This window comes from Sinocyclocheilus anshuiensis, unplaced genomic scaffold (genome assembly GCF_001515605.1).
Source record: "Sinocyclocheilus anshuiensis isolate Anshui unplaced genomic scaffold, SAMN03320099.WGS_v1.1 scaffold267, whole genome shotgun sequence".
In the NCBI taxonomy this organism is placed as follows: Eukaryota; Metazoa; Chordata; class Actinopteri; order Cypriniformes; family Cyprinidae; genus Sinocyclocheilus; species Sinocyclocheilus anshuiensis.
The window spans coordinates 694,412-711,669 of NW_015552637.1; the positions used below are offsets into that span (position 1 = coordinate 694,412).

A 17,258-nucleotide genomic window follows, 5' to 3' on the forward strand; every position below is an offset into this window, starting at 1 on the left:
CCCCTGTAAATAGTGAAATAAAATTCCTTCCTTCATATTTGTTGATATTTGTGTATTGAAAATATTTTTGATCGACATTTAAACTCCTATCTGATTTTCTATATATATATTTTTTAAAAGGTTTTTTTTTTACACTGAACAAAATTATAAACGCAACACTTTTGTTTTTGCCCCCATTTTTCATGAGCTGAACTCAAAGATCTAAGACTTCTTCTATGTACACAAAAGGCCTATTTCTCTCAAATATTGTTCACAAATCTGTCTAAATCTGTGTTAGTGAGCACTTCTCCTTTGCCGAGATAATCCATCCACCTCACAGGTGTGGCAAATTTGAAGAGTACCTGCCCGAAGGGCTACCAGGGATTTTGAAACCACTAAGAACACGTCAGGCATCACACGCTGTCAAAATCTAGGTTTGTTGTAACGTAACCCTCCTCTCTGTTTTTCATCATGCAGGTATTTTGTGTTGGACCCTGAGCTCGGCCAGCTTCAGTATTTCATCAACGAGCACAGTAAGAACCAGAAGCCACGAGGGTCCCTGCCCCTCATCGGCTCCTCAGTGGCCCCATGCGAAGAGTTTCCCTATATGTTCACAGTCTGTGCTGCAAATGGAGATTTCTTCAAACTGCGGGGTGAGCGTCTTTCCCTCGTCGGGGTTTCAATCCTTTGCTTTTGCTTTTAACATGGCCATTTGATCCCTTCCATCTCCGTTCTCCTTTAACTTGAGTCTCCACACACTCTCTCACGCAACATCCCTTAAGGAAGTATCTCTTTGATATGTGTTTTTTCCCTCAGGCATCCCCCTTTATCTGTGATTTAGTTGTCCACGTTCACTCTTTCTTTCTCGCCAGCAACTTCCTCGTCAGATTAGATCTCTATACTTTCCCCTCTCTCTGTTTCTCTCATGTCTTTCAAGTATGCCAGGAGTCTTTTCATGGTTGGCATTCAGTGTATGCCACAATCTCTTATGATGGTTGGTTTTACATCAAAATTCACTTTCGGTCCGAGGCGGCTCTGAGAACTCATTTAGACTGTATCAGGAGTTTACAAGCAAAATGCCACCAGCCAAAACGGCCATTTGTAACAAAGGCAATTTTGGAGAGGTTGTGAGAGGATGGATTTCGCTGCAAATAAGCTGTCACCTCCAGCGTTATTCCCAGTAGTTTGACAGCCTTGCTGCGGGCGGAGTCTCGTCCACTCCCAGTGTTCCAGCATTCTGAAATGATAATCTTCAGGTGCTATTTTTCTCATTTCACACCTTCTCAGTCTTACCCCGGGTTACAGACAAGCCACAAATTGAATTTTTCAGTCTTGTGATGATAAAAAAGCTTGCATTTGTTCTACCTGGGTAACCATACCATACCAAATGACCTTAAAACTAGATTTTAATAGGTCATATATATTAAAAACCCTGTTGGATCTTCTTTAGGCAAGACAGTGCGGAACAGATTTGAGGCTGTTTTGCTTCCATAATCTGACTTCTTTCAGACTAGTGGAAAGAAAACATACACAATACACATAAAAGTGTTTATTTTATTATTGCTTTCTCTGTGTGTTTCTGTAGTTTTTAATTGAAATGCATATCTTTTATAGGCCGTTTTCTCAAAATGAGTTTTTTTCTCATGCACAACACCAGAAATCTCCACTTCAGTAGCACTTACATGGTGATTTTTTTTCTGGCTGTTGACTATATTTGAGTAAATAAGGAATTTAAATTATGGAGTGATCCCCTCTATAAAATCCCCGCTATAAAAACATTAAAAAAGTCTCTTATGACAAGAGCATTAAACCTGGCCTTATTCAGAGTTCAGATTTTTGTTCTGGAAATGTATGCAAATTCCTGTATATTTAATTAGAAAACACCTATTTTCCATATTTAAACATAACATTTCAGAAAACATGTCTTATTTTACTGTGATTAATCAACTGGGGATTTATGGTGATATGTATGTTATCTGTTTTTAAATTTTAAAATATAATTTACTCAACCTCATGTCTTTCAAAACACATATGCTGTTATTTTTTCCATGTAACACAAAAAGAGAATTCTAAAGAATATTCACAATTTCCAGATAACAGTTTATGGTGACCATGAGCTGTCAAGCTCCAGGAAAAAAAGGCATTATAAAACATCGAACTGATCCATATGGAGGGCTGCAGGAGTGAGTCCTAAAACCTATAAACGAGTTTTAAACTTGCAGTTCCATTGTGCTGAAGTTTGGGTTTTTGAATAGGTTTTTAGTTAAATGCATCTACATCAATAATACCACTCATGATTTTAAGTGTTTTGACTTGAAAAAGTGGTTGCTAAATGGAACTACAGGTTGTCAGGACATTAAACGTCATCCCGGCAAATTCATCTATGCTTTAGTACGTTTTTACAGCCTCATGTTTATACTTGCCATTTTGGAAACTAACTAAAATTTTACAACTTGTAGATTTTAAATACAGAAAAGGATTTGTCAGAAACTTAATGATGGGAAAGTTAAGCAAACATGGTGTAGTTTGTTTATAGCCTAACTGTAGCTTTTTTAATGTTGGTGACTACTGTAGCTTTTTTAATGTTGGCTCACAGAGCTTATTTTATGCAATAATCCAAAAGCCAATGGAAAAATCCATATCCTGAAATATGTCATCCCTGCAGCACTCTATAAACTTGTGAGCCGAAATTTGACATTATTCACCAAAAGTCATAAAATATGGAACATTTGGTTTCATATTGAATGGTGTTTGATTTCATTGACATCTAACCTGTGATATAAGGATAAAAAAAAAAAAGTTCAAGTAAAATGCATTTCTCATTATATGATCCCTTTAATATGCATGACTATTTATAAGGATTTAACAAACAACTTCATTCTTTTTGATGAACATAATCAAATCCATTACGTTTTATGTTATGTTATGTTGTGTTTATTGAATTAAATTAGCTGTAGATGCAGCATGAATGGATGTGGCCATTTATAGTTCACATGTCTTCTTTTAGCTTGTGATGCGCGTGAGCAGCAGATGTGGATGACCCAGCTTCAGCTGTGCGCCCGTCGCCACTCAGACGGCAGTGCCAAGGTAACCCAGTTACATTTAACTCGGCACACTGTGCTCTCATTTCCTTCCTTGAAATCTTTTTCACTCCCTCTTGCTTTAGAAAGCAAAATGTTTGTCTTTTGATTTTGTTCACTCTGTCATCAATGATGTACTAACTGTCCTTTCTGTAAGTGCATCTTCTTTTGACATCCTTCCTGTCTTTGTCTCTGTCTCTCACATTCTGTGTACTGACTGACTCACTCTCCATTTCCTCTGACCTCTCCAGACACTACTTCGATGACAAACTGCCCCTGTAGTCTTGAGATTTGTGATGCTGTTACTCTCTCTGTCTCTTTTCAGTTCATCACACTGCATGTAAGGCTTATTGTAACGGGTGGCATTTCAAATGAGGTCAGTAGCAAGTTTATACCTGTAAGCCTTGATTTGGCTTAACTGGTAGAGATGTGCTATTACTTTTCTACACAGTTTAGCTTGGTGGATGATAAAACAGGCAAATAAAAGCCATTGACTTACAGTGTACTAAAGGAGAATATATGGGGACCAGAAGATCATAGAGACTTGGCTTGGAAATAAGCAACCACTTTTTCATTTTAGTTTTAGTAATTTTAGTACGTCAACTTACAGTTTTTAAGTTTAAGTTTTATATTCCCTTTTCTTTCAGCTTTATTTCAGTCAGTGAAAATTATTTTTAATAGTTAACACACTAATAACAACTCTGCAGTGCATTTTCTTGAGAAAATGTACATTTTGACAAAGGGGTGGGTGATATACCGGAAGACAATTAACGTAGAGATTTTCAACTATCGTCTCTATTGCGGTTACAGGCTCACGTGGCATTGCTGTGCTACGTGGTCACGAAAGCGTACCATTTACGTGCGTTTTTAAGCATTGCGGTTTGAAAACAAGGGATTTTAAGCCATTGAAATGCAAACGAAAGAGAACTCAATTCGCTATACTTCACAATAGGAGTGCTGTCAGAGAGGCGCGCACATGTGGAGATGGTGCTCATAGAGCGCGGGAGTATTGAACCAAGTTATTTTTGCCGCTTTATACGCACGCTTGTATGTGTCAATGCCCGTCTTTGAAAGCAAACAGCTGAGAAAGAAAACACATGTAACAGTATATTGGATCTGGGCAACTCTTAAAGTGACAGCAGTCTAATGTTCCTGCTGTCGTTCATGTTAATCAAACAACAAAAGAGACAAAATCTCTCACTACTCTTGCCTAAATCACTTTTGTAACTTTAATAAAAGAGAAATATATATTTAATTCACACTGTGAAGAATATGCATTTGTAATTAATAATTTGATTACTTTATACAATGTGTAGCATTTCTTATTTATTTGTTCTACTGTCGTTTTTTTTTGTGCTATTGCTTGTAATTAGTTTCTTAGTCTTATTTAATCACTGACTGTTTACTTGTCTTCAGTGAGCTTTGTTTTTTAATTTAGGTTAGTAATTTTGTTTTGTGATATTGAAACTGGTGACTATAGCATTATACAATTTATATGGTATCAAAAATGTTGGTATTATAAAGACTTTATTTAAAGCAAAAATAACTATATTGTGATATATATATTGTTACCGTGAAATAAAATCACTCACACCGTGATATAAGATTTTGGTCACATTGCCCATCCCTATTTTTACCTTATAATCATGCACATATGTACAGACTTGCTAGTGCTATCCACAGTTTTAATTATGTTATTATAATTCATTGAGCAATAAAATAAGTAGCTGTATGGAGGCATATGATCTATACATGTGACAGCTCACCTGACATGATCATATACTGTAAGTGTGGTCTTATTTCTCTTTTTTATCCACATAGCATGGTTTATCTTTTTCCAAAAGCATAAACAATAGTTTGATACTGATTGGAGAAACAGTGTGTCAGTTCACTTATCATGTGACAAAAACACACTGCGCGTCACACGCTGTTTCCCACTATTGTCTGACTCTGAACACTTAGTGATTTGTACGTTTAACCTTTACAGAGTTAAACTTTAAGCATTCACCTCCATTAAGACATGTCATTAAATCATGCCTCAAGATGCATAATGTTTGTTTTGCTCCCTGAAAGAGTGAAGAGTGCAGTAATATGCATTCGGCAGACTGTTTTAGGCAGATGGTGTTGTGTCCAATTATTTATTGTAATTGTCAGTGCTCCTGAGTGGCAGAATAATGATAACTTTAGTCAGATCTGAAAATGAGTGTTTACAAATGGGAGAGACCGGCGTTATCCACTAATTTAGAGCGCGGATTTAATGGAAATGAATTTAGCCTTGAGGCTAAAACATTGTTTGACTTCTATTAGCATTCATTTTCAATATATGACCAACAAATGGCAGTCTAATAACACAAGCCAGTGTTAGCTGCTAATGTATTCTTTAAAAAAAAGAAAAATCTTGCAGTCTCTTTGATTTAATCACATTATAAGCAAAGTAATTTGAAACCACACAAATCTGGGCCTGGACTTCATCATCGGCCTAAGGCCAAATATATTACATTATCAGTGTGTTATATTTATTCATTTAAAGACTGAATCCATAATGCATGCAACAGATGCTTCATGTATTCTCTACACTTGGTGTGCTTATTTTTTCTTTTCTTTTTTAACATAACTCTGAAAGTTAGTGTATGTATTTTATTATACACTGCACTGATTGCCTTCTGCAGTGTTAGCAGAGTATTATTAGGTTTTTTGTGAAGGTCCATTATGTGTTTCTACTTTAAATAAATTGTATTTTTTAAAGAAATTAAAACTTTGATTCAGCAAGGATGCACTAAACTGAACAAAAAGTGACAGTAAAGACATTTACATTGTTACAAAAGATTTACTTTTCAAATACATGCTGTTCTTTTTCCTCTTTTCTGTTAATCAAAGAATCCTGACATTTTTTTATCATGTTTAAACAAAAATACTGAAACAAAAATGTGTCAGTTGTTTCAACGCAGCTGTTTTCACCATTAATAATAATAATAATATTTTTTAAACACCAAATCAGTATATTAGAATGATTTCTGAAGGATCACGTGATACTGGAGACTGGAGTAATGGCTGCTGAAAATTCACCACAGGAATAAATGACATTTTAAAATATATTAAAACAGAAAACAGTTCATTTTAAATTGTAATATTATTGTACAATATTAAAATTTTACTGTATTTATCAAATAAATGTCACCTTAGTCAGCATTATATATATATATATTATAGCTTTGTATACATTTATATGTATATATGTACATGTATATTCTCTCTAAATATCTGAATTTGAATTCAAATTTCCCGATATGTGCTGTTCTATTGGTGCGTTCAATTCATGTCGGATAGATCGTATTTACGAGTTGAACACACATGAATGCCACCACAAAGTTGTTATTACGAGTGGGAAACTCAAAATTTTCTTTAAGCCCCGAGTTTCCGAGTTGGGGGCGTGTCAGTGAGAAAACGTGTCGGATGCATGGAATCCAAAGACTAGATATGCAGCATCTGTATTGATGGTAAATTTGTTGAAATTAATAAAATGATAAATTTTTTGTAATGCAAAATAAAACTGTACGGCAGTGAGTCCTGGTCCACATACACCAGACAGGAGAACCGCCTGGAGAGCTTCCACCTTCGCTGTCTTCGCCGGATCCTCAGCATCACATGGCGGGACAAGGTCACCAACACTGAAGTGCTGGAGAGAGCAGGCTCCCTCAGCATGCGTCTTATGCTCTGTCAGCGTCGACTGCGATGGCTTGGGCACGTGCACCGTATGGATGATGGACGCATCCCCAAAGACCTCCTGTACGGTGAATTGGCCATGGGACACTGCCCAATAGGCGGATGTCTGCAAACGCGACATGAAGCTGACTGACATCGACCCAAACAGCTGGGAACTGGTAGCCATCGACCACGGACACTGGCGTCATGTTGTTCGTGAGGGAGTCAAAAGGGGCGAGGAGAAGATGAACCTGCAGCTGGAGAACAAAAGACAATGGAGGAAACAGAGGCAGCAGAACCAAACCTCCTACCAGCCGTCCGATTTCGTGTGTAACACCTGTGGCAAAGACTGTCAGGCTAGAATCGGACTGCTGAGCCACATCAAACGCAAACGCACTCTCCACAAAACTGAACAAACCGGACAGGGGCGCTACCATTGTCTCCCGAGACAGACGGATGCCTACTACTACTACATATACAAAATATTATATTATTGTATAATTACCAAAGAACATATAATGATTCAGTTTACATCACCTTCATAAATTGAATAAAAACAGAAAAAAGCAAAAACACAATGACGCACATTCTTTATTCATCATTTTGTAGATGTAAAGTTTAAAAAAATCGTTGAATTTTATGGAAAAAAGTAAAATCGCCACATTGTTCCGAGCAAAGTGACTTGAACGCACCTGACGTCGTTATTACGACTTGTCAACTCGTAAGTACGAACGTCCCAGGAGGACTTGAATGCAGCATATGAACATCCCTGCTATAAGGGGTTCTAAGGGTCTGTATAATCTATGACTTGTGTAACCTGGTAGTCAGTGCTAAAATCACATATGACTGAACAATGGACTGCCATTAGACTGCGAGAATGCAATTGCATGAGGTTGGGGGAGCTCCATCGGACCTGAATAACATACTCATTGCCGCATGTACAGAAAACCTCAAAGTGTGGTCTCATTTTGGGTCATATCAAAGAGTGCGATCTTCCTTCAAGCCTAAGAGTCTGTTTAGCAGCACCCAGGGGAGCAATGTTCTCTTGCATTTCTCAAGAATGCACAGGTGCTGTTGCTTTTTTTTTTTCACCTAAATACATCCTCCTCTGTTTGTTTGATATGAATCATTTTTATATAGAGCATGACTTTGGGAATGTTGCTGTTCTGAGACTGATTTCTATGTTTTTTGGCAACTCGGATCTTCTTATAGGTGTTTGCTAAGGCCAGTATGCTGATTTAGTGCTCAAAAAACATTTCTTATTATTCATTATTTTATCAATGTTTACAAGTTGTGCTGCTTAATATTTTTGTTGAAACTGATACATTTTTTTCAGGATTTTTTTTTTGTGTGTTTTTAAATGTCTTTTCTGTCACTTTCAAATTTAATGCTGAATAAAAGTATCAATTTCTTAAAAAAAAAAAAAAAATCAGTGTCCATTAAAGAATAGACCTGAACTACAGTGGTGGCCAAAATTATTAGAACACCTGACAGATCTGAACATATTGACCTTTTTTGCCTCCAAAACATGATTTCATTTCATAATGTTCATGAAACATGCAGATGGTTGCTCTGAGCACTACATATATCAGATGAAGTGAGTCGTACTGTTTTTATCCACTTTTAACTTTTCAAAACTTAATTTTTGATTAGTAATATGCATTGCTAAGAACTTCATTTGGGCAACTTTAAAGGTGATTTTCTCAATATTTTGATTTTTTTGCATCAGATTCCAGATTTTCAAATAGTTGTATGTCGGCTAAATATTGTCCTATCCTAACAAACCATACATCAATGGAAAGCTTATTTATTCAGCTTTCAGCTGATGTATAAATCCCAATTTCGAAAAATTGACCCTTATGACTGGTTTTAATGGTCCAGGGTCACATATTATATATTATATTATATTTTAACTTGCTTTATATATTTTATTTATATGTAACGTTATATCTAATTTTATATTATATGCTTGTTTTTTATATTATATGCATTTTCCTATAAATGTTACATTGTAGTTACATAAAACTTTTATTGGATTGCTCATTTGTTAATTTAAGATTTATTTTTAGCAACATGTTTCTATAAAAGTGAGAAATTATACATTTACTACAACACACACACACACACACATATATATAAATGTATACAGTATATATATATATATATATATATATATACATCAGTCATGAAACTCTAGATGGCGCAGGCTGACGGGTTGTTCATGTAACTGATGATATTCAGAGAGTTAAACGACTTGGCACAAGCTGATTGGTTCATGCTGCATATGCAGCCAATGAGCTTACTGCCTTGTATTTGGTATGTCCACCTTTTGCAGCACATCTTTCTGGCATAGTGTCAGAATGTTATCCCATGCCTTCTGCCAATGTTATCCTTAATGTTATCCCATGCCTTCTGCAACTCAAGCCATAGGCTTTCCTTTGAATGTACAATAGATCTTTGCTCGATGGGGTTGAGGTCTGGACTTTGAGGGGGCCAGTCCATCATTTTCCTTCACAAACAGGTAAGATAAGTAAACAGTCTTCACTCTGATTCACTGGATTATTGCGTTCGTCAGATTTACATTTTTAAACTAGAAAACATACAAGTTGTAAAACCACGCACAGATTGCAATGACCATTTCAACAAAAACAACTGAAACCTCTTAAATATGACAAGTGCTGTAATAATTTTGCCCATCACTGTATGTCTAGGGATGAGATTGAGAATATTATACAAAGCTTTTTGCTCTTCAGCCAGTAACCAGTCTTCCATGACACCCCAGAAACCATGTAGCTGTGTGGTAAAAAAAAAACACTCCACAGAAATATGGAAGAAAGTTTTGCAGTCTTAAAAAAAAAAACTATAAATCTAGTTAGACTTGTGATTTTTGTAAAAGCATGCATTAGACACTTGCTTTTGTGCATTTTTCATCAGCAGTGCACTAAATGCTTTGTGAATCACAGACAAATGATCTCTCTGATTAGCTGTGATGGAATGAGATTGCAGTTCTCAGGTTGTGCTGAAGAGCTTTTAGAGATGAAAGCATTTCAAACGAATGACAACCTTTATCTATCTGCTGTGGAGAACAGTACTCCACAGGAAGCTCTCTCCTCCTCCCTCTGCCGTCTCATATTGCACTTTTTCCCACCATGCACTGCCCTTGCTTCCTCTCCCCCTCCCTGTCTGTATGTGGCTGCTGTCTTGGTGGTGTCAGGCCGATGATGCTCTTTTGCGTGATGGCAGACCGTGCTGGCGGCACAGGGCCGGTGTCTGTTCCCATGGGGAAGCGAGGCCTGGGCGCCTGCTCTCCCTCTTCCTCCTGCTGCTGCCATTGCTGCTATCTCTTTCAGGGCTGCACCTCCTCCTCCTGCAACACACGCACAGGTTATTCGCGTGAGGAGTAATTATTAAGCATGTCTTGTTCATATAACAGCAGTAGCATTAGCAGCAGCAGCAAGCAGTTTTCCTAGTTAATGTATGTGAGAATACAACGTCAAGCATCGCGGATATAGAATAGTAAAGTGAATTGGGGATTACCTTATTTGCTAGAAATCGCCAATGCTTTTGATATCTTATGTGGGCATTCATTTCTACATTAACCATGAACGGATCGCTTTCAGATGCACACCTCACTAGTGGGGTCGGTTTGCAGTTGGCGTTTCACAGTTGTTCACAGTTTAAGTCAAGGTGAACCCATATAAATGTCTTTCATAAACATCATACATGGGGAAGTCGTTGCCTAATGGTTAGAGAGTAGGACTCGTAACCCAAAAAGGTTGCGAGTTCGAGTCTCAGGTCCGGCAGGGATTGTAGGTGGGGGGAGTGAATGTACAGCGCTCTCTTCCTGCAACACATCCTTTTCCTCCTCCACTGGCCGGACCCGCAGCTTCTCCCTGCACCCGCACCCCATCCCACAGTGCTCCTCCATCTCCGCCCAAAGACAGACCCCCCAGCACGGGACACCTGCCTCTGTCATCACCATCACCCACCACAAGTCTCCCACCGCCAGCCAACGGACCTGCAGTCAGCATCCTGCAGGACTGTACCAGGTCAAAGAGGTACGGACAGAGCCAGCTAGCCACTGTTATTAAACACACTGACGTTTCGCAGTGTCTGTCAGGGTTTTTGATTTGATTTAACTCTTTGATGCAAATTTAGGATTTTTTTTGGGCCTGTCAGTATTTTCATTAGTCACACCATAGTTATTATTAATTTTATTTTTAGCAACATAAATTTATTAAAACATGTTTTAAAAATGTTCTTCTAATATATATACAGTGGGTACGGAAAGTATTCAGACCCCCTTAAATTTTTCACTCTTTGTTATATTGCAGCCGCAGAGCACTAATTCCTAGTATGGGTAACCATACTTGGCCACATGTCACGTCACGTTATACTGTCAACAGCCTTACCTATTTAACCATAACAACTTAATGAGCAGCAGAAAATAATATACCCGCTCATACGAGTACTCGTGCCGCATTGCAATGCGCTCAGAAGAGGTAGCACTCATTCTTAAAGGGGCCACGTCTCTATTTCACTCGTTACCTTGGTTCAGTGATAGTGAAGAGTTTATAATGAAAGTCATGTTTAGTGATAGTTTAAAGGTAATCATGAATTCGTTTAAAATATAACTAGATACTACTAATAATAAATAATTTCCAATCAGTAGCCCATGTACAATGTAGCTAATAGTAGGACACTCTTAAACTGGGATTTACTATTTGTGTATTCAGTTGGGCTTACAGCAGTTATAGTACTTTCATAGAGTGTAGCAGCAGTATCATTGAATTCAGATTTTGTTATTATCAAATTTTTAATAGCAGTATGCATAGCAAATCAAGTCAAATTATCACTGTTGTTTATCGCAGCAGCAGCAGAAAGTATCTGGTTGAATGAAATTTCAGTGATAACACATGGGGTAAGTAACTCTTTAAAATTGAAATAGGCTTTTATTACTTTGTTTATTTAACAGGGAGTACGAGATTTTGTGAATTCTTCAACGCGAAATAGGCATTATTTGTTTGCGTTTCATTGTTTAATAAAGACTTAATTCTAAGTACCTTCGTGCAGCTTGCATAGCTATTCAGATCACAATTTTTAGCGAATTTAATAAGAGCAGCATGGCATAGCAAATTCAGATGCAATGTTAGAAATAATATTAGCAACAGTTTGCATAGCAACCAATTATTATTGCTAATATAGCAGGGGTACAATTGCTGAAGTTTCAGTGACTAAAAATGGATGGTATTTGAACTCCTCAAGCGAATAGGCATCACTTGCGTTTTATTTATTTAAAAGGGGCTTAGCAATTCTAAGTACCTTTGTGCAGCTGTAGCAGCAGTATGCATAGTTATTCAGATTGCATGTAGCGAATTTAATAGCAGCAGCATACATAGCAAATTCATATGTAATGTTAGAAATAATATTAGCGGCAGGAAGTCAAATTGTTGCTAATATAGCAGCGGCAGCTGAAAGTACTTTAGTTGCTTGAAATTTCAGTGAAAACGCATTGGGTAAGTAACTCTTTTAAGTGAAATAGGCATTTTATTCCTTTGCTATTTAACAGGGCTTACAGTAGATTTTGTGAACTCTTCAAAGCGAAATAGGCATTATTTGATTGCGTTTGCTTGTTAATAAAGACTCTTATAGCAATTCTAAGTACTTTTGTGCAGCTATAGCAGCATTATGCATTGCATAGCTATTCAGATCACTAGTTTAGTGAATTTTAATAGCAGCAGCACGCATGGCAAAATTCAGATGCAATGTTAGAAATATTGTAATATTAACAGCAGCATGCATAGGAAGTCATATTATTATTTTGCTAATATAGCAGCGGCAGCAGAAAGTGCTTTAGTTGCATTAAATCATGGAGGGTAAACTCTTTAAAAGTGCAATAGGCATTTATTACTTTGCTTATTCAACAGGGCTTACAGCAGGTTTCGTGCAGCAGCAAATGATTATGCTTCGTAAATTCTGATTAGATATTACAACCGCAACAGCTCGCACAGTAAATTCCTATTACAACATTGTGAATATCATTAACAGCAACAGCATCTACTGAATATTATCATAGCAGCAGTAGCATAAGTTTTGTTGTGTTGGCCGTATCGCACTGCATACATTGCGGACAGCTTTACCTATTGTAACGGGTCTATTGATTTTGTCATGTTGTGCCGCTCGCGTCTGGTGTAGACACCATGTTAGAGTAAAATAGATATTTGCCTAGCTACTTATATGCCTAATTAATAGAGCTCACAGCAGTTCAGTCTCTTTGTGCAGTAGCAGCAGCTTGCATAGGCATTCAGTCATCAAGATTTTTCTCAGCAGCAGCATGCAGAGCATATCTATGTTGCAAATTCAACATATTCTGTTACACCAAATACACAAAATAATGATCTTTAAAAAAGCATCATATGACCCCTTTAATAAGTTAAAGGTAAGTATTTCCATTGCAGAAACGTTGATGAACGTTAATGGGAAAAAAAAAAATTCAACTCTTGAATGACAAATTTAAAACTATTTGCTCAGGCCGCCTGAGCCAGGTGGTTGCTGGGGGTTACTTCGTCTATCAGCCTACAGTGTGATTCCTGTTTGTTAATGACACGCATAGTGCGCATTTCTACCTAGGTACGTTTTAGTTATTAGCTCAGACACACATAGTTATTTAGGTAGCAAGTTCCTGTACTTGCATGCAGCAGCAGCAATAATCTACAACTACAGCAATAATTAACAGCAGCAGCAATTCAGCAGTAGCAGCAGCGTAGCAGATCTATTCCGCCAAGACCAAATACATTAACATTGTCATATCCATCACCATGTTAAATCTTACGAGAGTTGTCATGATTGAAATATATATACTATATATATAGTTACAAAAATAACATTTGTCAGTTATGATGCAAAACATTGCTCATTGGTTTGTAAATTTAATTTTTACTGATGCTTCCAGGTCTGTCTGTCTGTTGTGCTATTTCTACAAAACCTATCTATGTAACTTTACCTTGGTAATATATTTACAGTAAATCAATCCAGTTTCTGCAACCATATTCCATTAATTAAAGTAAAATTTTATATTCAAGTTTGCAAGATACTGTGTTAAAGGTCTGTCCACTATAGTAGATGAAAAGCATCAAAGGGTTAATATTAAATATTGTCTGTCTGTTCTGCCAAAGAGTTTTGAATTGTCACATGTTAGTAGTTATTACACATAGCACACAAGTCTTTTGCTTTAAGCTTTGAAGGTTGACGGCGGTTCAATATGTAGTCAGCAGCACTGCCAGTGTTGAGCTGACTCCCTTATGGAGCGTCTCAACCTCGGCTGGCCTGTGAGTGTTGCGTCAGCATCAGAAAGTGGCTGTTCAGCAGGAAGCTTGTGTCATCACATTGTTTTGACATTGTTGCAGTTATACCTCACAGCAGAGTGAGAATGTTAGAAATGGTCCGTTTTGACTCAAAACTACACGAATTGCACTCATTCTCATTCACATATGAGTACTGAATGAAACGACTGCCAAACCTAGCATCACTGTTACTATTGCTCACAGATGAATCCTTATGCCAAAGTATAATAGTTATATAGTTCGAATAGTTCACCCAAAAATGAAAATTTGCTGAATATTTACTCACTCAGATAATTTAAGATGTAGATGCATTTGTTTCTTCACAACAGATTTAAGTTCAAACTGATAAAAGCTGATAAAACATCACAATAATGCACAAGTAATCAACACAGTTCCATCATTTGCATTATTAAGTGATTATGGTGATGTTTTTGTCAGATGTTTGAACTTTCATTCTGACGGCACCCATTCACTTCAGAGGATCCATTGGTGAGCAAGTGAGGTAATTCTAAAGATTCTAATCTTTTCTGATGAAGAAACAAACTCATCTACACCTTGGATGGAGTAAATTTTCAGCAAATTTTCATTTTTAGTTGGACGATTCCTTGAAAATTTGGCATGTAGCTCGGCTAGTACTGCTTGTAGTGTTGGGTCTGAGGGGCTGTTTACATTACAACGTTTTCAGCCAAAAACGATAAACTTTTTATGCATTTTGCCTGTTCGTTTACACGACAACGGCATTTTGGGAACTGAAAACGCATATTTTTGAAAACGGGTTTCAAAGTGCAAGTTTTTGAAAACGCCACCGTTATCGTTTCCGTGTAAACACCCAATACGGGAATCTTTGAAAACGGTGACATCATGCGCGTGCGTAGTGCGTGTTAGTTTTTTGTTTTTGTAGTACGTGTTAGGTATGTAGACATGTGCAGTACGTGTCGATTTTAAAGGCAAGCGCCAACAAACATACACAACAATGGCGGAGTACATGGTACTGTTGTTGCTGCTCAAGAGTTTGCTAACGCTTCTTCAGCAAAGTGTGGATTTACTTCATCAATATTACAACCAACAGCGGAGACGCATCATATATTAAACTGAGTCGAGTTTTAGTTTGTAACCAATTGAGTTTGAGTGGGAGACATTTATTTATGTCTTTTTATCTTAATTTTAAGTTGTTATTTTTTTAAATCTTTTATACAACATATGATGTGGATTTGTCTGTACGCTGAATAATTTCTGCGTCCAAAATGTCCAAGTCCAATTCCATTAACAATTGAAGTCCCAGTCCCGAATCCAAATACTCCAACTCTGACTGCTTGTGCTATAAAAAATTTACAGCACCTCAAACTGCTGTTATAAATAACCAGACTGAAGGTTTTTGCAGAGGATGATCAAACAATCAAAATAATCCTATAGACGTAAACTGAATTATGCCTCATTTAATATTGAAGAATCTTATCTAAGAAACTTGCTTTTGCATTGTTTTAAACCATCAGTTTGTATGACCCTAGTGTGATATTTCCTGACAACCAGCTGCGTTTTCTGGCTCTTAGGCCATATTTTTGTCCTCGAATTAGACGACACTGTCACTTTCACTGACAGTCCAAAGGAAACATGCAGCAAGTCATTGGAAACCATCTGAGATTCATAAAATGCGCTTTCAAAATGTGTGTGCATCTAAGCAGTGAGGTGAAAATTATTATTAGCAATTTCTCTGAATATCTTGCCAGCGTGGCTGGCAAGCGTGTTTAAAGGGACAGTTCTTCTAAACTCTGTCACTATTTACTCGCCTTCATGTCATTGTAAACCTGTATGACTTTCTTAGGGTTGTGTAAATACTACAGCATTGTCATTTTTGGGTAACCATCTAAAGTGAGTGTAAAAACTTGACGTTCTCTTTCTATGTAGCATTTTGTGGGGCATTCAATTCTCCTCTCATTCATCTGTCTTCAGTCAAACCCCACTAAATCATCTTTCTTGGCCGTGGAGCCAACCCACCCCCATACACCTATTTAAACTCATCCAGGTCCATTTACACCTGGAAAATGGATTCATGATGTACTCACTTATTATATACATTTTGTAAATTTTGAAAACAAAAAAGTTACATACTGCAGCTTTAAAAGAACATAATTTATTTGAAATGGGAAACTATTGTAACAATGTTGAAGTCTTTATTGTCACTTTTGATTAATTTAATGCATCCTTGCTAAATAAAAGTATTAATTTCTTTCAAAAATAAAAATTAGAAATCATTCATTTACACCTGCTGATATGGAGCTCAAAAGAGGTAATCTCCGGGCTGTCAGTCAAAGATGTGGCTAGCGCCTGTGCTTTTGAAAAGACAACCAGACACGGAGAGACAACTTCTCCTTTGCCGACTGGAGATAGCCGAGACTCTTTTTTCATATTCACACCATTTGCTTTCATCTCTAATACCTTTTTCAGCAGGTGGAATTCTGTATATTTTGTAGTATATTTTGAGGTTTTGCCAAAAGTTTTTTTTCCCTCCATCAGCACTTCATATTCTGTAGGTGTATTAACTTGGAGTCTCTAATGTTCTAAGTATTCTTTTTAATGCCACTAGCATCACTAAACAAAGTCTTTATTGTCACTTTTGATTAATTTAATGCATCCTTGCTAAATAAAAGTATTAATTTCTTTCAAAAATAAAAATGAAATCTAGTGACCCTGAACTTTTGAATGGTAGTGTGCAGCCTGCAATGTAAGCTGGGATAGCAGATTGTATTGTAATATTGAAAGAAATGACACGCATTACCTATAGAAATGGTTTTGAAAGGCTCCATGAATTGAAGTGACTGTCGTTATAGTTGCACGCATTTTAATTATTCTGCTGTTTATTTTTATCCATGGCTTGATGTGCAATTAGTCACACTGTTTCCCCTCAACAAGTGTGGAAGAGTGGAAATTGCATTCACACAGAAATCATTAGTGAAGATTAGAGATGATCATCTTTATAGGGATGTGTTGATGTGTCTGTTGGAAGGTGGACAGGACTTGGTCTTGTATAATTCTGAAGGTATTCTGAAAACATTTGACTGCAGAATGGTATGATTGACCATTGAGTATAAAATGTTCTATAGATTTGTGGCAGAATTCTTTTTTTTTTTTTTTTTTTTTCTTAACGGGTTTTGTT

The 17,258-nt window shown here is 36.9% G+C and overlaps 1 protein-coding gene across 1 annotated transcript in view; it reads left to right on the forward strand.

Moving 5' to 3' along the window:
• Window positions 1-17,258, forward strand: part of LOC107666725 (oxysterol-binding protein-related protein 10-like) — a 51,981-nt gene that overhangs the window by 6,871 nt on the left and 27,852 nt on the right. The window contains exons 2-5 of the mRNA XM_016458158.1: window positions 457-632; window positions 2,987-3,066; window positions 10,112-10,126; window positions 10,604-10,819. Of these exons, the coding sequence (XP_016313644.1) occupies window positions 457-632; window positions 2,987-3,066; window positions 10,112-10,126; window positions 10,604-10,819 (487 nt within the window). The remainder of the gene's footprint in view (window positions 1-456; window positions 633-2,986; window positions 3,067-10,111; window positions 10,127-10,603; window positions 10,820-17,258) is intronic.